Source organism: Lissotriton vulgaris, chromosome 2_1, assembly GCF_964263255.1.
Source record: "Lissotriton vulgaris chromosome 2_1, aLisVul1.2, whole genome shotgun sequence".
In the NCBI taxonomy this organism is placed as follows: domain Eukaryota; kingdom Metazoa; phylum Chordata; class Amphibia; order Caudata; family Salamandridae; genus Lissotriton; species Lissotriton vulgaris.
Genome location: NC_141687.1, coordinates 669,347,914 through 669,370,894, shown reverse-complemented (window position 1 = coordinate 669,370,894; position 22,981 = coordinate 669,347,914). Strand labels below are relative to the sequence as shown.

General features: G+C 45.0%; 1 protein-coding gene across 2 annotated transcripts in view; it reads left to right on the top strand.

Moving 5' to 3' along the window:
• The window catches only part of LOC147730952 (solute carrier family 13 member 1-like), a 540,726-nt gene that overhangs the window by 440,605 nt on the left and 77,140 nt on the right, over nt 1–22,981 (top strand). For both annotated transcript variants that reach the window (XM_086955853.1, XM_086955852.1), the window contains one exon: nt 13,430–13,591. In XM_086955853.1, coding sequence (XP_086811979.1) covers nt 13,430–13,591 — 162 coding nt within the window. The remainder of the gene's footprint in view (nt 1–13,429; nt 13,592–22,981) is intronic.

Here is a 22,981-nt window from a genome sequence, read left to right as displayed (position 1 = left end):
AAAACTCGGAGGGCCATAAAAATGCTGGCACTTTCTAAGGAAAAGGGAGGCTTAGCAGTTCCAGACTTTAAGGGATATTATCTAGCAGCAGCCTTGCAATATCTTAGAGGACTTCTCGGGGGAAACACTAATGATAGATGGCGGGACGGTATTGGGATACCAGATATTTATGATTTACTGGTTAGAGATTCCAATAAAGGGTTACTCACATTTAAGGTGTTTAATTATCAAGGTTTAAGGTCTTCTCCGCAGCTATATCAGTGTCGTCTATGGTACGGAAAAAAATTAAGCTAGGACGGATGAGTTTTTATACACCGTTGTATAAGAATGAGCTCCTCCCTGAAGTGTTTCATTATCAAGTTATGAAAAGATGGGATAACTCTGGGGTGTGCACTATAGGAGATATCATAGACGATTCTGGTATAATTTCTTTTGAAAGGGCATGCCAACTATACAAGCTAGAACGTAGAGATTTCTTTAAATATCTGCAGATCAGATCAGCAATACATAGGAAAATGCTTGGGGGTGTTAATTTTAAAAGAGAGGATCTAATGGAATACATTCAAGATGAGAAGGGCCGTTCAATCTCACAATTTTATGGGGTGTTGAGTGAATGTAAGGAAGATGACAGGATCAAAGTTTTTGATAAATGGAGGAGGAAGCTAAATTTAGTGAGAAATGAGGGTGAAAAATCGCAGCAGCTTACTAATTCTATTGTTAAGGTTGCTAATCTGCAAGCACAATGTTATAAAACTTTTCATGAATTATATTACACACCGCATAAAATAGCACAATGGGGGGGGACTAGCAGAATAACCTGTCCGAGATGCCAAAGCGCACAGGCTGACACTATTCATATGTTCTCAGCATGCCCAAATCTAAACCCTCTTAAACAGGCGATTGAAACATTCCTGAGAGATGAGCTAGGGATATCAATTAGTTTAACAAATGAGATTATGATTTTGGGTGTTGGGAGAGAAGGGTTGGATATCCCCCATCAAGAATTTATATTTATTGCAATGGCCATAACCCGACTTTGTATAGCAACCCTCTGGAAGGATCCTAACCCCCGTCGTTTAACCAATGGCTCTTAAGAATGCTATCAATGTATACCTTGGAGAAATCTTTGTATGAAAAAAAAGGTTGTAAAGCGATGCAGTTAGGTAAACGGATCTGGGCACGGGTAGAGCATTGGAGATTAAGAATGGAGGGGTAATCTATTCATAATATTTTAATAATCTTTAAAAAAAATCTTTATTTTTTTTCTTCTTTCTCTCTCATGATTGTTTTTGTGTAATGATCTATATGCCCTGAAATGAAGTATATCTGCTGTATGGAATATGTATATGGAACAAAAATAATTGGTTGGAATTATGTGGAAATGTATTATCTGATAATGAATAATAAAAAAAACGCAAAAACTTGGGAGTTCTAATAAAGCAAGCTATTGGTGAGCAATGAAAAAATATATATATATAAGCAGTTTCCTGTCCTTTATAATGACAGAAAATCGATCGATTAAACTCTGAAGGCCAATGGGGGTACTAGACAGAAACACGGCATCGTCCGCATATAACAATACCGGCACTTCAATCCCTTTTACCTGAGGATCATCAGCACTTATAGTTTTTAAAATTGCATCTTCCTCGTTAATAAAAAGTGTAAAAAGCAGGGGGGCAAGGACACAGCCTTGTTTAATGCCACTCCTAACGCGAGATAAAGAGAGCCCTGTTTGGCCTGGGTATATTTCCCAATTAGCAGATCTAAGTTTATACACTGATCAAGTGTTCCACGCCCTTTCCTGAAGCCATATTAAGTACTGGTCAAGATCCCATTAGCCTCCACCCATTCTTCCAGCCTTACCAGCAATATCCTACTCATGATTTTAACAGAGGAGTCTAATAGGGAGGTAGGGCGGTAGTTTTTAACATCCGACCTATCTCCCTTCTTATGGATCGGAATTATAATAGATTCTCCCCAGGTCGGTGGGACACTGCTACTCACAGCTTCATTGAATACAATTGTTAATTGGGGACTCCACAGCGACGGAGCCACTTTATAGACATCTATAAGAACCCCATCCGGCCCCTGGGCCTTCCCCCCCTTGCTGGCACTAATGCCTTGTTCTACCTCTGCTACAGTAAAATCTAAAGGCACAATAGGCCAAGATCTATAGTTGGCACCATAGGGGCAATCAGATTTGAATATAATGGAAAAATTGGTGACCCAGGCCTCACTAGTAACATTGGACGTAAGCTCTGGGATCGAATCATCTTTTAGGAAAGGGGAATTAACCGTAGCCCAGAAGAGGGCACAGTTGGACATTTCCACAGCCTGTGTCAATTTTTCCCAGGCCTCGTGTTGCAGCTCTCCCTTCCTGCGCTTGAGAGCTAATTTATAATGAAGTCTCAGCTGGGTTACCAATTTCTGATCCCTTGGCCTGGTCGCTAATGCCTGCATTAATTCGGTAAGTAATGCAATGCAGGTATGGTCAAACCATCCCTTACTATAGCTGGTTTTCCCTTTGCCAAACCTAGTAAAAATTGTGTCTATTAATTTGTTAATGCCTCTAAAATTCTCTAAATTACGTTCTGAGTCATTATCATTGTTCAGGATGTCATTCATTTCCAGTATACTGCCTTTGACAATGGTTTTTTTTTTTTTTTTTTTTTTTTTTTTTTTAGTATTTGACAATGGTTTTTAATACGGCCTCAGATTTTTTTCCTTTCCATCTCAATCTCATCCCATTGGGTTTGTGTGGTTCGATATTCTTCACAATTCTCGTAGGGGGACAGACCTGCCTTCCCAGAAAAAAGTTACTAAAATAATACAATTGTTGTCACTCAATGAGGTTTCTTCAATCATTGGGGCCATACAATATGATATAATATTGGAAGATACAATTACATGATCAATGATGGAGTTTGTGTTCCTACCCGTATACGTAGGAATAGTATGACCACAGTCATCATTTACATATTGCAAAAGTTCCATATCATGATACGCCATGATTTTATTTAGTGACTCACCATAAATGTTATGGGGGAAGTGCAAATCATCCACTCCTGAATTACTTTTAACCCCACATGCCTTATGGGTAGACATAGCACGAGTAGAAATATTAAAATCATCCACCCAAATAAAATAAAAAATAAAATTTTCCTCTGTAATCAATTTCTCTATAGCAACTTCTAGATCCTTCACAACTCGCTGCCGCGTGTTGTCAAATATGTTATTGTAATAATTAACTAAAAGAACATTGCGGGATTGCTTCTCGTGCAACCAAAGAATCTGTGAATGTACCCCAACGTTCAAATACCTTGCCACAGTTAAGGACTGATTTATGGTTACTAGTGTCAAAAGACCTCCCTTTGTTCTTCCAGACACAGATCCCTGCGCTAATAAGTTATAAGAGACAAAACCATCATAACTAACTAAGTCCGTACACCAAGTTTCTTGGAAATAAATGATATCATATGATTTGATAAAATCCATCCAACCCAGCGTCTCCCTTTTAGAGGTCAACCCGGCAATGTTCCAACTAACAATGGATATCCCTTTATTGCCACACTTAGTAATCTTCTCTCGAGTAAGATCTCCAGTCGGGACTTCCATCGCCCTTTGCTCAGTTACATGACCTCCCCTTAAATCTGTAGTGTTGCTTGGATTGTCCACATACATAGTCCCCAGATCATCTACTTTTTCCCGCTCTTTTCCATCAAGACTGGGAGAAACCGCTGCTTCGATAATAGGGTGGTCCAGATTATGTCAGTCGTTTACATCTAGTCGTTGAAACCGATTTGAAACAGGCACCTCAAAAATTGGATGTATGTCAGGGGATCTACCATGGGGAAGAAAACCTCTATTTGCTCTATCATTTGATTGGTGTTGTTAAATGGCTATAGAAATAGCTAAGTGGGCGTAATGTGATACCTTGTTCAGTATATGGTAACGATGTTGCTCTTATCAAGGAGGTTGTGGCACAGTGGGGTTTTTTAAAATTAATAATAATGCAATCACCCTTGATACTTTTATTAGAATTTCCAATCCAATTGACCCTTCTTGTAGTAAGGATCAGATTGGAGTAAATTACGGGGAACCCACATTGACGGTTAAGCCAAGATACTGTTTTATTTTTAAGAGATTTGTGGGTCTCCAACTAATTTGAATTCAAGTTTTGATTCAAGGGTGGAACATTCGTTAAAACAGCCACATACGGAGCACAATCGGGCTGTAGGTTTATAGTATTACTGCGCTTAACTTCATGAATTGTCTTTTCCCTACTAAGTTCTAGTGCTGCATGACTCTTCTCCCCACTAGTGGTTTGGCTATTGTTTTAATACTTTATTCGATAAATATATCATAAAAGTGCAGACATAAAAATACATGAGACAATTTACCAAGTATTACTACAATTTCATTAAAAATCATCACTACAAACAGGTTAAAAATAGAGGGAATACATTCTTGGTATAAATCTGATCAGACATTGCGTAACAACCTTGACCGGATAAACCAAGCACTGGCAAGGTACTTGGCGACCCTGCAAACAATATACATAGAGGTAGTATTAGTTAAAAGAATACGTAGAGCTGATCTATGATCCCTAACTCCCAACTCCCTACACACAGGTTTTAACCATTTTGCTCTAACCTGCTTATAGGCTTTACATGCAAACAAAAAGTGGTCAAGGGATTCTTCCAGACATGGACAACCTGGACAATTTATGTCATGCACCCTCCTGCCCTTCCACCCTTCCATAACTTTTTTGAGAGGGAGGGTACCGTATCTTAGTTTCAGGAACAAAGTTCTATCTTCAGGGGTCTGGATGAAGTCCAGGAATGGTTCTAGCTTTCTGGAGGGTTTATGTTCAAGAAAGTTATTCGTCAAAGGTCCCCAACTTGTAGTATTGAGGTCCTTGGCCTATACCCAATCCCAGTATAATTTGTTAACAATTTGTTTAGCAGGGGGGGACTGTGAGGCCCAGAACTCAGCCAAACCTATAGACTCTACCAGCTTCTTTAGATTATTGATCCACTTTATTTTGTTGGATACATTCAAGACAATTAACTCGTCCAACACTCGAGCATATTTTGCTAATTCAGGGGTCCTTCTAAGGCGCACCCAGAATAGCAAAGGGCGGAGTCGAACTATTTCTGAAACTGATCTTTTACCCATATCAAGGAATAATGGTTTCAAAGGGGTCGAGAGAGGAAGTGAAACTATGTCTCTCATAAACTTGTTCTCTGCAGTTACCAATGCCTTAGTATTCTTGGCACCCCACAGTTCAGAGCCATAAACTGCAGAGGCTAGTGCTTTCCCCTTGTAAACTGCCAGGGCAGGGGCTACTGGTCTACTAATAGAGAGGCGCTGATTCTTCAATATGGCTCCAGAGACCCTTTTAAGGTTTAGGACCATTTTTGATATATGTGAGTCCAATCTCATGTTGTTACATAGCCTGACCCCAAGGTAGTCGAATTCATCCACCACCTCTAGAGAGGACCCATTGAAGGAGAGATAAACTTTCCTAGAATTTCTTTTAGCAGATAATACCATCAGCTTCGTTTTCGTGGTGTTAACCGTTAACCCACGGTCTTTACAAAAAATGCTGAAGTGGTCAAGCAACTTTTGGAGACCCTTAGGGGTCTTGGACATTAGGAGGGTATCATACGCAAAGAGGAGTGTGGGGGCTTTCTCTCCGGCAAGGACAGGGGCATCCGCAGGGTCCTCCCTCAAATGGTCCACCACCCCATTTATAAAGAGGGAGAACAGTGTCGGAGCCATCACGCGACCCTGCTGCACTCCTCTATTGACTGGTACCCTCCCTGTAAATTGACCCTGGCTCCCCCACCGAATCCTTGCATAATTATCCTCGTGGAGCTTGATGATGAGTTGCAGCAAATAGCTAGGAAAACCCATGTCCAATAGGACCCCCCAGAGTTTGGCACATGGTATAACATCGAACGCTGTTTTCAGGTCTATGAAAGCCAAGTAGAGGCTACCCTTGGTGATGGACACTGACTTCCAATAGACCGCACAAAACCAAAATACCTGATCCATCGCACCAACATTACGCCTAAACCCCGCCTGGAAGTGGGTCAAGATGCTATTGTCTATTAGCCATGTCTCTATTCGGTTTATGATGACCCTGCCAACGACCTTTTGAATGGTATCAATTAAACTTATTGGTCTGTATTTGGCAGGGTCCTCTCTGTCACCTTTCTTGTATATAGTGATAACCTCCGCACCCTTCCAGGATTCAGGGACAGGGTGGCCATGCTGAATTAAGTTCATTAAACAGGCTATAAGGTCTGCCCATATTTTGGGGTCATGCAGTAGTAAATCCCCAGGCAGGTCGTCTGGGCCGGCCGCCTTCCCTGGTAATATTTTTAAAATAGCATCTTGGACTTCCCGCGGGGAGAATGGCTCTTCCTTGCTTCCTATCTCCATGCTAGGTTTGCTCTGAATTTCCACTGCTGAGGATATTAATTGACCTTGAACACTATCCTCACAGTACAATTTTAAAAAATGGGAATACCATTGGTATTCATTTATATGGTTTAAAATCGGCTCTGCCCCCTTCTATCAAGGACATTGATCAGTTTCCAAAACAAAATTGAGTTTTTCCCACAGGCAGCAGCCTTAAGCTGCTTCCAATGCTCCTCCTCCCAGTCCTTCTTAGCTGAGGATATGCTTCTGCGGTACTCCTTTCTGGCTAATCTCACTGCTATGGGGTCCTTGCTTTTTATAGCTAGCGTAATAGCCTTCTTCTTTCCTCTACAATTTGCCGTGTACCAGGGGTTGCCTTAGGGGGTCTTTTGATTGACGTAGATGTCCCCTGTGACCTCTTATTTTGTCTTTTAGGTTCTTATACGAGACTGGCAAGTTTGATCCGGGAGGATGAGGCGCTGCTAGAGCGACGGCTGCAAGGCTACAAGTTTCAGCTAAAACTAACTCTTTAATACTATTAAGTTTCCCCTCTTCACACTTAACCACATCCCATTTTAACTTCCGGTTACAGTTGGTAGGAAAAACCTCTTTAGTAAGCATCTCTGAACCTCCACTCTTGCCAATCCCATTTGCCCAGTGGATTTCCATGCATAATGGGTTGTGATCACTGTCTGATGATTGCCTAACCTCCATATCAACTAAACCTGCCCATGATTGAATGTCCAGAAAAATATAATCAATCCGAGACGGGCACCCTATCCTATTATAAGTCATCGCCCCATCGCGATCTGAGACAGATTATGAGGTAGATTATGTTCTAGGGCCAGAACATTCAGCTGGATTGCTCTGGCTGTCCATTTCTTAATGGGAGCAAGGACTAAAGAAGGTATGGTCTGTCTCCAGTCCTCTGAATTAAAACCTAATACCTCTTCATCATCCAGGGGTTCAAATGTGCAATTAAAATCACCCCCTACTAGTATTTTAGACCTAGGTGGAAGATCTGATAACTTCACATCTAACAGCTCTATTGTGGGCGAGATTAAACCACCCTGTAAGCCTCTTGCATAGACACAAAAGAGTTCAAAGATGATACCCCCAGACGGGCTTTTTAGGGAGATATGCAAAAGGTCATTGGAATTGACTTTATGGGTGGTAACAACACAGTTCAAATTCACCTTGACCCAAATATGCAGGCCACCGGAAGGGCGACCTTTCCCCACCGTAACTGCTGGAATAAAATAAGTGGAGTACCCATTTTTATATTGCGGGGTCAGGCACCAGGTTTTTTGGAACATACATATGTGGAATGTGTTAATAAAATCGTTCCAGTCAGGGTTAGCAAGATTTTGTTTTAGCCCTGCTATATTTTAGGAGAGAATATTAATGGAGATGGGAGCTACAGTTAATTCCTTGGTTGTGACTGGAATGCTAAGTTCCTTTTCCCCTAAACTAGGACTAATGATTCCCAAACTAGCTGGGCCATCCCTGCCAATTTCAGCTCCATCCCGTGGGGAAGCTGCCACCTTCCTCTTTCCAATTTGTCCAGGAGACTGAGTTGGAAGTCAATCGACTGCTTCCAATCCACTGTAACGATTGTAACAGGGGATTAGGGGAAAATTAAGCTGTGGGCCAAACCATTCTCCGTTGAACTGGTTGCCACCAGGAATGGACCTCCCTGCTCTTCTTCGTACTATGTTCCAACCTCCATCATCGCCCCCGCCCCCGCCCCAGTTGAGTGTATTCTGATCCCTCAAAGGCTCACACCTCATCCCCCCCTCACATGATTAGTAGCCCTCAACCAGCTCCACCTATTGTTATGATGCTCCGTAAGCATGTGGAAGTAAGACAGTGGTTTAACCAAAATTGTAGAGTTGTTGTTACATGGGGGCCCAGAACAAATGTGCTCCACCGATCATGGGTCCTCGAATGTAACAACAACACAGTCCCCCTGTAGGCTTTTCTTATTCTCACCCACCCACGGTGCTCTCTCCACCATGAGCAAATTGCTATGAATGTTAGAGGGAAGAGGATAATTTCTGTCTAACCAATGACATACTTTATTTTTAAGTGCCCAGAAGGGTTTGAGTGTTGCAGGGGCAAGCTCAGGGACACCTGTTAAGATTATCACATAGGGACAGGCGTCAGGTGGTAGGCTAATGTTCCGGCGCATCTTAGATTTCTCAGTATGGGATAGAGAGGGTTTGGAGACTGGAATAATAGGGCCATCTACTGTCTGGGGTTTAATATGCGCATTAGTAGCTGGCTGATTAGCACAGACTTTATTACCCTTTGGAATAGGAGTTTTAGGGGGGGCGGGACTCGGGATGGAGTTTTTCCCTACTGATTGATTCTTAATCGTGGGCGGGAGACTACGAGCGGGAGCCGGTGCATTAGGTGCCCTTTGGACATGGTTATTGTTTCGGGATTTTAATTCCTGGTGAAGGGCCTGGAGCTGATGTTCTATGCCCTGGAGTCTATTCTCCAAGGGCAAAAGTAGAGACTTGATAAGATCAGATAGGATACTTATAAGTGGGCCATTCTTATCCTCTAGTTCCTCTGAAGTTTCATCCAGGCTACTATCATCAACAATACTAACCAGACTGCTATTCGAGGCTGTATCATCCGGGATACCCAATGGTATAGGGTGGGTTACATGCTGTACCTCTTCTCTCCCTGAATTATGACCCAAATTGTCCTTCCCCCTCCTCAGTGCTACCACTGGCGCTGGCCATATCACTAAAGCATCCTGCCGTGTCTTGTTTGGCTGTACTGTCACCATTGTCCTTGGTGGTTATTCGTTTGGATTTGGGAATTGCACCTTCCAGTATACCCCTTTGGGTATAAGTGCTCCCATGGTGGTCAACAGCTGGTAGGGATACTGGATTGTTAACAATGGTGGTCGATATTAAAGGGATCAAGGGAAGTGGGTCCAAAAGAACTGATTGAGTACTGGTAGTGGTGTGAATCACAGCATCGACCTGCATAGAGTTGGTTTCAGAAATGCCTGAAGCTTTGATAGGGGTACTCGCAGAGGCTATATTACCTAATGATGACCTTTTGGCATGCGCGAGGTCCTGAGACACCCTTCTTTCCATAAGTACTATTCCCTGGTCGATTAGGGAATTGGTACGGAGGATAAAATTATCCAATGTACCTGTCAATTTTAAGGCACCCGCCGCAGCCTTGCTTCGGGTTTCACGGGTAGACATAACCTTTAACAGGAAGTAGCAGGCTAACAGTAAAATGCAAAACCAAATTACTAACAAATTAGGGTACAAGTATACAAGTTACTCTACGTTGCTAGGACCCACAATATAAATTCCAATTAACATAGAATAAGGCAAAAAGGGGCACCAGTAAACAAATCAATAATAAGGCACATCAATAGGGATATGCTTGCTATACTGAAGTCTTTGACATAGAAGATAAACCAGGGGTCCTGGCCCAGTCCAGTCCCTACAGGTCTCGGAGGGCCACAGAGGGCCCGCCCTTTGCCCGGTGCCGACACGCACGCGTCCCGCGTGCACGGTAATGAGAGTGGCTAAATAGGAGGGGGCGGGGCGGGAAGAGTCACAGGTGCGGCCGGTTGGGCGCCGCTATCAACCCTGGGTCTCGCAGTCCCGCTTGAACAAATGTCCCCCAGCAATCTGTAGATGACCGGTGTCCAAAATCCAGATAGCAGCCAGGAAGGAACCCAAAGCACCTCACGCCTCTCACATACGACTGCGAGCGGCTCCCGCGAAGCGGGGGCCGCGAGTCGTGAAGATGTCCTGGGAGGTGGGGCGGGAAGAGTCACAGGTGCGGCCGGTTGGGCGCCGCTATCAACCCTGGGACTCACAGTCCCGCTTGAACAAATGTCCTCCAGCAATCTATAGATGACCGGTGTCCAAAATCCAGATAGCAGCCAGGAAGGAACCCAAAGCACTTCACGCCTCTCACATACGACTGCGAGCGGCTCCCGTGAAGCGGGGGCAGCGAGTCGTGAAGAGGTCCTGGGAGGCGGGGCGGGAAGAGTCACAGGTGCGGCCGGTTGGGCGCCGCTATCAACCCTGGGACTCTCAGTCCCGCTCGAACAAATGTCCCCCAGCAATCTGTAGATGACCGGTGTCCAAAATCCAGATAGCAGCCAGGAAGGAACCCAAAGCACCTCACGTCTCTCACATACGACTGCGAGCGGCTCCCGCGAAGCGGGGGCCGCGAGTCGTGAAGAGGTCCTGGGAGGCAGGCGGGAAGAGTCACAGGTGCGGCCGGTTGGGCGCCGCTATCAACCCTGGGACTCGCAGTCCTGCTCGAACAAATGTCCCCCAGCAATCTGTAGATGACCGATGTCCAAAATCCAGATAGCAGCCAGGAAGGAACCCAAAGCACCTCACGCCTCTCACATACGACTGCAAGAGGCTCCCGTGAAGCGGGGGCCGCGAGTCGTGAAGAGGTCCTGGGAGGCGGGCGGGAAGAGTCACAGGTGCGGCCGGTTGGGCGCCGCTATCAACCCTGGGACTCGCAGTCCCGCTCGAACAAATGTCCCCCAGCAATCTGTAGATGACCGGTGTCCAAAATCCAGATAGCAGCCAGGAAGGAACCCAAAGCACCTCACGCCTCTCACATACGACTGCGAGCAGCTCCCGCGAAGCGGGGCCGCGAGTCGTGAAGAGGTCCTGGGAGGCGGGGTGGGAAGAGTCACAGGTGCGGCCGGTTGGGCGCCGCTATCAACCCTGGGACTCGCAGTCCCGCTCGAACAAATGTCCCCCAGCAATATGTAGATGACCGGTGTCCAAAATCCAGATAGCAGCCAGGAAGGAACCCAAAGCACCTCACGCCTCTCACATACGACTGCGAGCTATTAAGTTCCACTGTGGTTGCCTTAGCCCTCCCCCTGCTGCATTGAACCTCAGGCTTGGGTGTTTCCACGGTGACATTACTAGCACTACATTCTTCCATGGCTTTCATTGAAGTTTTTACTAATTCGCTTTGGACAGATATTTTTCCACCTAACCTTGTGACCTCTCTAGTCAGATTATCTAATTTTTCGGTCAGAGGTTTAATAAAACTTTCAATGTTAGCAACAAAAATGTTAAGTAATTACTCAATCTGCCCGTCATTAAAAACCGCAGTACTAGTGTTACCCGGTTGCTCATCTATACTTGATACATGTGTAGGTAATGTTTTAACGCCCTTACTGATATTTATTGGACCCCGTTTAGTTTGGGTTTTTGTGCATCCCCTTCTAATTTAAGGGGCAGGTGACCTTTGAATTGATGTATTAGGGGTATCAACCGGTATTATTGGTGTTTGTGCAAAACCAATAGATGACACAGCACCTAAGCTACTGGGCTTCCTGCTAGCTACGTGGTGTTCTGGCAGGGATATTAGGGGCGTTGCTGGTAAGCTACCTAGATCCAGCGAAAGTCGCCATTCCGCTCTAACTATTTCATTGTTAATTACATTCACTGCTCTAACAAGGTAATTATCAAGGGTTGCACTTGCATGCTCAACAGGGGTTTTATTTCCCTTCCGCTTTATGAAAAGGAGAAATCACAATTTTGTTAAAAGAAAATTAAATGAACTATGTACACAAAGCTAATGTAATTCAATGTTAAAAAGGGCCGCACAAACACTTAAATGATCCAGGCCACAGCAGAAAGTTCAGTTAGTCCTTACCCAGAGGGTGGCACTTGATAGTCTTTCTTTGTTGCATGGGCGATGGCTCTGTATTGCAAAATGATGAATAGACACCAAGAGCACCGGCCCAGCCCAGCCTCGACAGTCTCGGAAAGGGCAAAGACGGGCCCGCCCTTGGCCCGGGCTTGGCCCGGCGCACGCCTGCGCGCGTGCCGCGAAGCGGGGGAAGTATCCAGTGATATAGGCAGTTAGCGGCAATGGGAGGAGCAATGAGCAGCACAGGTGGTAGTGGTTGCTCCCTCAGGGGTCCAGGCCGGCAGCAAGGGACCCGGCACACAAAGAGCGATGGGAACGGCTCCCGCAAAGCTGGGCCGCGAGCGGTAAAGAAGGCTGCGAGGGAGGGGCAATGAGAAGCACAGGTGGTAGTGGTTGCTCCCTCAGGCGTCCAGGCAGGCAGCAAGGGACCCGGCACACAAAGACCACTGGGAGCGGCTCCCGCGAAGCGGGGGCCGCGAGTAGTAAAGAAGGCTGTGAGGGAGGGGCAATGAGCAGCACAGGTGGTAGTGGTTGCTGTCTCAGGCGTTCAGGCAGGCAGCAAGGGTCCCAGCACACAAAGAGCGCTGGAAGCGCCCCCCGCGAAGCTGGGGCCGCGAGCGGTAAAAAAGGCTGCGAGGGAGGGGCAATGAGCAGCACAGGTGGTAGTGGTTGCTCCCTCAGGCATCCAGGCAGGCAGCAAGGGACCCGGCACACAAAGACCGCTGCGAGCGGCACCCGCCCTAGTAGTGGCAAGCTTCATCATTGGGTTCACCCTAACTCCTAAATGTGTGGGTAGGCTCAACCATGTTCCAGGAAGCACTTTAGAGAAGTTTGAATTTTCTTGTGTTTTTTTTCCATTTATTGAAGCCCTCACATACCCCAAGGTACCCCTCTATTTGTGGGGTGAGTGAGGAAGATTAAAAACTATGGGAAGGGGCAACCAGGATGTTGTGGTCCTATGGCCCTAATGTAAAATCGCCTATCTGATCCTACTTGCTATCTCTGGAACCAGACTCCCCGGACTCAGCCCCTCACTCAGCTGCTCGCCTCTTTATGTCATACTAGTCAAGACATTATTGCATAAGCCTGATCCTACCACCCTTTGTGCTCTCCCTATCGTTGCCTATCCCCTCATTGATCAATGCATTCTCAAGTCTGATTTCTATATGTTTGGGGCACAATTTATGATCCTATTTGTTGATAAAATGCTAAATGTCTCGTTTTCTTTTTTCTTATGTTTGTGAAGAAATAAAGATAAATAAAAGTAATGACTTGGATGCAGAAGCAAAAAAGGCAAACGTTTTACAACTATTATGTTTTGCAGGTTTCTGGCTTATCGTTATGGGTGGGCGAAAGAATGGAATCACTAAGTCGATTTCCTGTCTGGTTAATTGTCTTCCTGGTGTGTATATTGGTGACAGCTGTAACGGAAGTGGCAAGCAATCCAGCCACTATCACAATATTTCAGCCGATTCTAACTTCACTCGTAAGTAAAGTTTTATAGCATAATTTATCATACTTTTCTTTGTATCAGATCCGTTGAACATAGCCTAAAACACACACGTCATTCCTTGCTCTATTTTTATGGATACTATGTACCTAATGTTCTGTTGGATGGTTTCTGAAATTATTCACAATCACTTTTTTTTAATTAAACATTATGTTTAGATCAGTATATTACGTGTTTGTCCCTTCCCTGTTCTGGTCATTACGTAGAGAGGTGGTATGCCTCCGACAGACAGTCCTTAAAAGCTTACTTCCCCACTGATCGAAATATTAAAAAAACGACCTGCCATAACATTGCACGACTACATAACAAGAAGATCCACTTTTGCACACCCTGTTGTGTTTTGTCTTGATATGAAAGGCCCACTTGAGTGTGGGTACCAGCTGAAACTTTTCTATTTCTCCAGCGGACTTTGCCAGGATTACGCCATAATTAAGGTAAGGAGGGAAATAGGTAAATTCTTGCTGCTCAACAGGACCATGTCCCCCTTATGCAATATGGCTCACCCACAGTATATGCATACTGATGATGTTCATTCAGTATGCATACCTCAGATGGTGAGCATTGGCCAGCATGGGCACCCTGATAGATCCTGGGACACAAGGTGTTTTTGTGACTCCCTCATGCTTATGGTTTTGGCTGCACCATGCTCAGATAACGCTTGGTGCACCTTTCACAATGATGGTTAGTGCATGATGCAGGCTTTAAATTACAATCCTCAAGGATATAGAGAAACAGCCATTTTTGGCACCAGGTGAGGTGAATGCGTCAATATATGCACTGAGTTACTGATGCATTGGTGGAGCCCAATGGTAAGTAATTTATTTGAAAGAGTGATTTTTAGGGAAAAAAACAAGCTTATAAAGTGCTGGTAAGTTGCCTTCCCCATTGAAGGAGGAGAACAATGGGACATGATTATATGATTGCTTTTGATTGGTGGATTTGTATCCTTTTAGGATGCTTACATTTTTTGTGTGAGCAACTAAATCATTTAGTTGATGGTCATGGAAGTGGAAAGTTTTTCCAAAAGAAGGCATGATTTTCCTGCCCTTTCTTCGTATGTTGATAGAGGAAGGTGTAGTGGGAGTACTTCAAGGCATTCATCTGCATATTGTTAGCATAATTCTTCTGGTGTCACTTAATTGAAAGCAATCCAAAAGATGATTCAGGAGACAGTGTCTATCTTGTCTCTTTTGCATGAGACTCACTTCAGTCAATCATGATGACTGCTCGCCATCATACCAGGTTGACAAGAAAATAGAAAGCGCAATGAAGGAATCTATTACTAAGAAAACATTGTTGCTGCATGATGTAACTTAATGCTTCATACACAGTCAGATCTTCAATGAAAGAGTTTGAGTAACTTACCAATGCGATGCCGAAAGGAAAAAAGCTGTTCAAAATGATTGGTGCAAATGGAACAGCAAACCAAATTCCTTTCTGACAACTCATTGTATTCCATGAGAGCCATAGCACTGGCTTTGGGTGCTTTAATTCTTACCAGATGTCACATGCTGTTAAAAGATTGGTCATCAGGTACATGTTAGAAATCTTCTTTCCTCCATGTTTCTTTTAGGCATAAAACAGTTGGAGATCAGATTGTACAAAGGGAAGACATCCCTTATTCTTGTTCTTATGGGGCGTTAAGTAAATATTCTTATTGAAAATCTTTTAGGAAGAAGCATTTTCAACCCTAGAAAGATGGTAAAAAGTCAGACACAGCAACCCAATTGTCAGGTCCTGACTATTATGCCTTAATGGATGGGGTCCCTGTGTGAGGCAGAATAAAAAATGTCCTAGTAAACATGAAGAAATGTTTCAATTCTATTAAGGACACTGAGGTGAGGATTATGCTTTACTATCTCTTTATTTTCCAACCAGCAGTATTCAACTTTAAAACAAAAACCTATATTTCCCATGAATCCCAGGGTAAGGTCAATGACAGGGTGAACCAAATGACAGCTCTGAACGTCCTGAAATGCATGGGGCTGCTGAGTTACGTCCTCTTTCTTGACTGAGACTCTCTGACTGTCATCGAATTCCACTAGTCCGTTTTAGCAGGCTCGGAATCTACAAGAAGCCAGTGGAAAACAGAGATGAACCTGAACTCTCCAACCTTGAAATTTTAGATAGTGATACCCAAGGGGAGCACATCACATTAGAATACAATACTACACATTGACAACAATTAGGAATCTCTGACTTTACTGAGTACAGCATTGACCAGGAAAAAACAAAGTCATACTTATGCCAGACGGAGAACCCAAACACCTCCATTTTAATATGTCTGCTATAATGGGTGGGGAAAAAACAACTGATAACCTCAGGAAATTCTGAGCGGGAATAATCCTGCCCTCTGTGTCCTTTATAGAATTGAAACTTTCCTTCATGTTTACTAGGAAATTTTTCATTCTATGGCAGGATGGGACGCTAGGATTATGCTGCTTCAAAGCTTATCAACCACCAGGGAGGCCATGTCCACGACTGGCTTGAAATAGAATCTTTTGAACATGGAATCTGAAGACCAATCAAGGCATTAATTATATCTTTGGGGTGGGACAGAGAGAAAAGGCCTTGGAGGCCATAGCTCCTCTGACCGAATGGGCACCAAAGTGTGAGATGACAATCCCCGCCTTCTGCATGACCCATCTGATCCATCTGGCTGTGGTGGGAAAAGTGACCGCTTTGAAAGGTTTCTTGAGTGAAATCAATAACTGGTTCTCCCCATGAGGACCATGCTCCTCTGTCATGCTCTCATAGGCCTTCAGACAACACACTACACATATGGGCCTATTGAAGAAGGTCCAACAAACAGGACCCAACAACATTGATAAGGCCGCAGCCCTCTCGGAACAGCCCTAACTTCCATCAATGCCTCCCCCAGACAGATAACAGACTTAAGCTATCAACGAATAGCTGAAAGAAGGAAGCAGCGATGGGGATTCCAAGAATTAAGGAAAGAAAGAAATACAGATAAAAGTGATATGAAAAACAAAGACGATAGAGAGAAAGAAGGAAGAAAGTGAGGAGAAGAAGAGAGAAGAGAAAAAAAATATGGAAATACGCTTACAGCCATTAGGTTTCCATGCCTTCACTATTTCCTACCCCCCCCCCCCTCCCAATCTATCCAAAAACGCAGCCAAGAAGCATAAACACAGGATACTGAAAACTCACCCGGAGATATTGATTTCAGACCCTTATTTCCGCACCAACAAATGCATACTATCGAATGACTTCATCTTCCACACTAAAAAACGTGCACAGTGGAGGAACACCTTCTACTCCATGCTTCGAATCTCCAATACCAAAAAAACCCTCATGCCCTCAAACTGGTGTTTACAGCCTCTGACTTCTGCAAGGCGAATGCCACCATATCCATATACAATAATGATAATATCCTCATACAAGCTTCTAATACTAATCTAGCACTCATAGACCAGATCTTTTCTACTCTTAAAAGAGCAGCGAACAGCAAGAAAAATTCACTCCCCGACACGACTCCTCCCGTTTATCCGGAAGACACACAACCTCTGCTACTTAATCCATTAACGACATAAAGGGATCCTATATCTCGCCACACCCCCAATGACCTCTACACGACCCTCAAAACTGACTCAACCAGACCAGGGCAGCTGGGTCCAGCTCGGACAGACATAAACTTAGATACCGACCATCCCAATGCAGACACACACCTGATTCACCTGCCAACCAATGGAGAATGCACCAACCAAAACTCCACCCCTGGCATCCCAATTGCCTAACCAGCAGGTGAGCTATCTGACAAATCTCCACTTGACTCAGCATTTACCTTGATCCCTGGTCAACCCCTAATGCCTTTGATGCCTTACCCGCTTATCTAAACTCAACACTCAGCGACCATACCCCTTTCACATGCAGCAGCCCCTCTCAAGCTATCACCTCTTAAGGCCATCCCTCACATCTACTCTGACCCACCAACAACCCTCCTTACTCAACTAACCCCATCAAAAACTAATAATGATATCCCCATTCAACTTGATATCCAGATCGCAACGCAACCAGGCCATACTGGAGGACATATCGCTATAAGGGAACACACGCCCAAACACTTAACTAAGTGTCCTAAGCATTACTGGACCGCTCGATTCAACAAGTTAACCATAGCCCTAGCCCATCTCAAGGACGAAATTCTAAATCTATAATCAATCACCAATTAACTCCTAAACTCTAATAAAGCAATTAGCGCCACCGTAAACCGAATTAGTCAGCAAACCAGCAGATACTTCACCACAAATCCACACCCAGACTATACAAGACGGAGTATAATACCCTCCCCCTACGACCCGGATCGCCCTACGAGTGCAATGGATGGACTATCTGACAATGACTTACATGACCTTTTCATATCATACACCAGCCATAATGATAGCAGCAAGTCTCTAGGTGGCACTATACAATCCATCCGACCCAACCCCTCCAGAGAACCCACTCACAACTACAGATCCATAATTAGGGAACACCTCACAAAGGTCAACATAATGCAGTCTACCTTTACTTACTCGACTATCAAACTAAAGTGTGCACTAATCAATTGCAGATCGGCTAACAAACATGCTGCAGTCATTTATGATCTCATCCCCTCAAATGATCTGGATATCATCATCCTCACCAAAACATGGCTAAATAGTTCCCCTACTCAAATCCTTGACCTACTGGTCCCCCCTAGTCATGATATATTTCGCCTGGATAGAACTGTGAAACCCGGAGGTGGGTTAGCCTGCATCTATCGAAACACAATCACACTTAATCAAGCAGACTCCATCTCCTTATCCTCCTGTGAATATCTCTGCACCAACATCTCTCATGACAAGGGCATCATCTGCAAACTTCACATAATGTACCACCCCCCGGGTGACAATCTGAAGTTCATTAATGAACTAATGGAAGTCATTACAGCCAATGACAACTCACAAGTGCGGCAGATTTTTCTGGGATACTTCAATCTCAATTTGAACAATACTGACGATCATGATGTAAGCGGTCGCAAATCCTCTCTGTCCGACCAGGATCTGTCCCAATTCTGTGACAGCCCAACCCGCAACAAGGGGGAGACATTAGCACTAGAATCCATCACCTCATGTGACTGGACTGATTACTACAGCATCTTCTTCTCCATCAACAGTGACGCAACTCCAAAACTAAGCCAATTTACAAAAACAAAACAATGGAAAAGGAATATCCAAAATATTAATCCCATCGCCTTGGTATCCCAATTCAATTCCGCCCTGATCCCCTCAAAAGACATGGCTCACGTCCATGATCTCACAGACTTTTACAATGCCGCTATGCTTGAAATCCTTGACACCACAGCGCACCTCCAAGAAAAAAACGTCTCCAACAAAATCTCCAAACCATGGTTCAATGAGAACCTAAACTCGGACTGGCGCAAATTAAGCTTAGCTGAGCAAACATGGAAATCAGCACCCTCCACTGATCACCTATACCAACTTAGAGCGCCGAGAAAGAAAGACCTCCAACAAACTACTGACCATGAGTCTATTCTTTACACACAGATCAAGGTCCTTTTGAGCTTTCTGATCGAAGCTCCAAAAAACAATGCCAAATGGCACTCCTTCTCAACTATCCGGGAACAAGAAATCTATAGCACCCTGATAGCGATCAACCCTGCCATCAACCATTTCTCTGATCCCCTACCCCCATCTGTATTCAAAATGATAAAGACCTCTATTCTACCCCTATGGGCAAAAATTGTTAATGCCTCTCTGAGGCAAGGCTCCATACCTGACTGCCTTAAAATAGGGCAGGTCACACCTATACTGAAGAAAGCCAATTGCCTCTCCACAGATCTCAACAACTATCGCCCTATATCCAGCATCCACACTCTGGTGAAAATATTGGGAAAGTGTGTACAAATTCAACTTTGCAACCACATCGAGAACTTCAACCTCCTAGATAAACACCTATCCGGCTTCCGTCAAGGCCACAGTACCAAATCTGCACTCACCCACATAATGTATGACTATCTAAAAATGTTAGATCATAACGAATCGTGCCTGTTGACACTTTCGACACGTTTAAACACGACAATCTACTGTTCCTACTTGAACGAAGGATGGGTCTAATCGGTCCAGTGTTACAATGGTTCACCTCCTTCCTAAGCAACAGAACCAAAAGAATCAAGATGAAGCAATCATTCTCTCAACCATCCATGGTCACCCTAGGAGTTCCACAGGGATCAGCACTATCATCAATCCTTTTTAATCTACTCATGGAACCCCTTGTTAATGCGCTGAATTCTGCAAACATTCTATATCACTCATATGCTGACGACACACAACTATATATGAAAATCCCCTCACCAGATGACTTCATTTCCCTCAACTCCATTCTTCATCATATCCTAAGTTGGCTCAATGGCAACCACCTCATGCTCAACACCAAGAAAACTGAATTTCTCCTCATCTCCCCTCCCAATCACACACTCAAGATAGACTTATGGCTGAAGCATGTAACTTCCATTGATTGCGCCCAATACATCATTGACTCCTCAAACGGGAGTCACCCTGGACAAACATTTAAATATGCAGGCACAAATCTACAATGCCACAAGGGCGCCAATCATCAGTTGAGTATCCTAAGGAATCTTAAACCCTTCCTCACACAGACTAGTCTAAAAATGGCGTTACAAGCTCTAGTTTTACCAAGACTGGATTATGGAAGCACCACACTATGCGGTCTTCCAAAATACAAGCTAGCACCACTCAGGGCATAGCTTTACCTTCGGCCAGGCTGGTCTCTGGAATAAAAAGAAATAACCACATCACCCCGGCCTTGAAGGCTCTGAACTGGCTACCATATGTGCCGAGAATACAACTAAAGATCGCCTGCATGACACATAAAGCCCTACATAGCAACACCCCCAGCTGTTTAGCACAAAAGCTAGAGCGGTCGGGAGGATGCTGACATTCGCGAAGTTCGAGCTCACTACTACTAAAACCTCAATTCTTCCACAAAAAGAGAACTGGGTGCAGAGCTTTCTCAGGTATCGCCCCGAAGATTTGGAACACCCTTCTCCTCCTTTACCGCCTTCAAAAAAGAAGCGAAAATGTTTCTAATGAACAAATTAACATCCGATAACTTTAACTCTCTAATGACTGTTTGCCACCGAATATATCCAAACCCCAATGTCTACCTCTTTTGTATTGTATGCGATTTCCGATTGTATGTATAATGTGTGATAACAGTGTACTGTAAAGCGCTCTGATACCCCAGTGAGTCATGTTCGCGCTATATAAAATTTTATAAAGAAAGAAAGAAAAATACACACAGCTTGGGGTGCCTGTCAGAAGCCGGAAAATGGAACGTAACTCCTTGGGGTGTAACGATCCGCCCTGAGAGGTCCAGGGCTCTCACATCAGACACTCTTCTGCAAGAGACTAAGCACAGAAGCACGGCTAGCTTTGTTGACAACGCCTTCCAAGACAGATATTTATTTGCCTGCCAAGTCTTAAAGAGGGTTAAAACCTTGTTGGCATCCCCCAGCTGAGAATATCTGGTCTTTGGAGGGAGCGGCTGGCGAATGCTCCTCATGAGTTTGCAGACAAACGGGTCCTCACCCACTGCGTCCCCTTGGACCGAGGCATGGCCCACTGAAATCGCAGATCTGTAAAAATTGATCGTGCAATATGCCAGAGCTTCTGTGGCTAGGGAGGCCAGGAATTTCAATATGTGGACCACTTCGCAACCCACAGGTTCCTGTTTCCTCCCAAGGCATCAACCCACCAATTTGGACCAGGCTGATCTGTATCCTTTGTGGGTGCCCTCTGCCGAAGTTGCAGCCAGGATGCTCTGAGCTTCTCTTGATAGGCCCTGAAGTCTTCAGCAATGCCGGAAATTTGCCAGGCCGTAAAGGGCAATCAATTCAGTAGGATCAGGGGATGTTGATTTCCCTGAGGATCCTGGAGAACTTCCTGATCTTGGGGTAGAAGGATTGGAAATTCCCAGGAAAGTTCCAGAAGAACTGGAACCATACTTGAGCTCTCCAATATGGCATGATCAGCACCGCTCTCACCTGCTGTCTGCGGACTTGGGCTGAGAGGTGCATTATCATGGCAAATGGAGGGAAGGAATAACCCTCCTCCTTCGACCAACCCTGAAGAAAGGCGTCTGTGGCTACAGCCAGAGGGTCCGGCTTCCAGCTGAAGAATCTGGGAAGTTGATGGTCTAGGCAAGAGGCGAAAAGGTCTATAGAGAACGGGCCCCATACAGACTGTAGTCTCCGGAAGACCCTGGGCTCCAGCTGCTAGAGGCTCATGTCCGTCCATGCTCTGGAGCACCAGTCTGCGATCACATTGGACACTCCGGGAATATATTCCACTGTCACAGAGACATTGCGGTAGAGCCAAAATGTCCAAAACGCCTGGGGCCTCATTTATGAGGCCCCTTGCGCCATCGGAACTTCACTTTTCATGAAGTTCCGTGGCGCAGAAGCCTGCGTGGTATTTAACAGGCAACAGTACGCCATTTTTTGTGGCGTACTGCTGCCTGATAAATATCAGTCCCTTTAACGCAGTGTTCTGTGTTAAAGGGTCATGCAATGGGTGTTGCTGGGGGCGTTCCCAGCAACATCCATGGCCTTTTGACACTGCCCCAGATTTACGAGAAATCGTAACTCTGAAGCAGTGCCAAAAGCTTACACCTCCCCAGGGGAGGCGTAAGGGAGGCGCAACAGGGAGAAATGTCTTTATTTCTCCTCGTATTTCCTTTTTCTATGTGTGCTGCATTCTACAGCACACATAGAAAGAGGAAAAGCCTCTTGTGATTATTTTTGTACAGAAAGGTTTCCCTTCCTGTACAAAAATAATCTTCCCCGCAACGCAGGCACCCTTGCACCATTGTGCAAGGGTGCCTGCGCTGGCGCAGGCAGCCCATTGTGCGCTGGCGCAGGGGAAAAGGACAGGAATGCGCCGTATCTTATAGATATGGCGCATTTCTGCCCTTTTCTTTTGCCGTAGGGAAGCGCAGCAGGAACGCCTGCTGCGCTTCCCTACGGCAAAAAGTCATAAATGAGGCCCCATGTCTGCTAGCACCTTGGACTTGGTGCCGCCCAGGTGATTTATGTACCGGACCACTGACACATTGTCCATCTTGAGCAGGACACTGCAGCTGACCTTATCCTTGGTCCAGCACTTGTTGGCGAAGGAGCCCACCAGTAGCTCTAAGCAGTTGATGTGAAACCGTTGCTCGTCCGCAGACCACTTTCCTCTTTTAAAGGAATCCCTGCAGCGAGCTCCTCAGCCTGACTTGCTGGCGTCTGACTCTATAACTAAGTCCGGTGCTGAGCCGGAGATGGCTCGCCCGTTCCAGGCC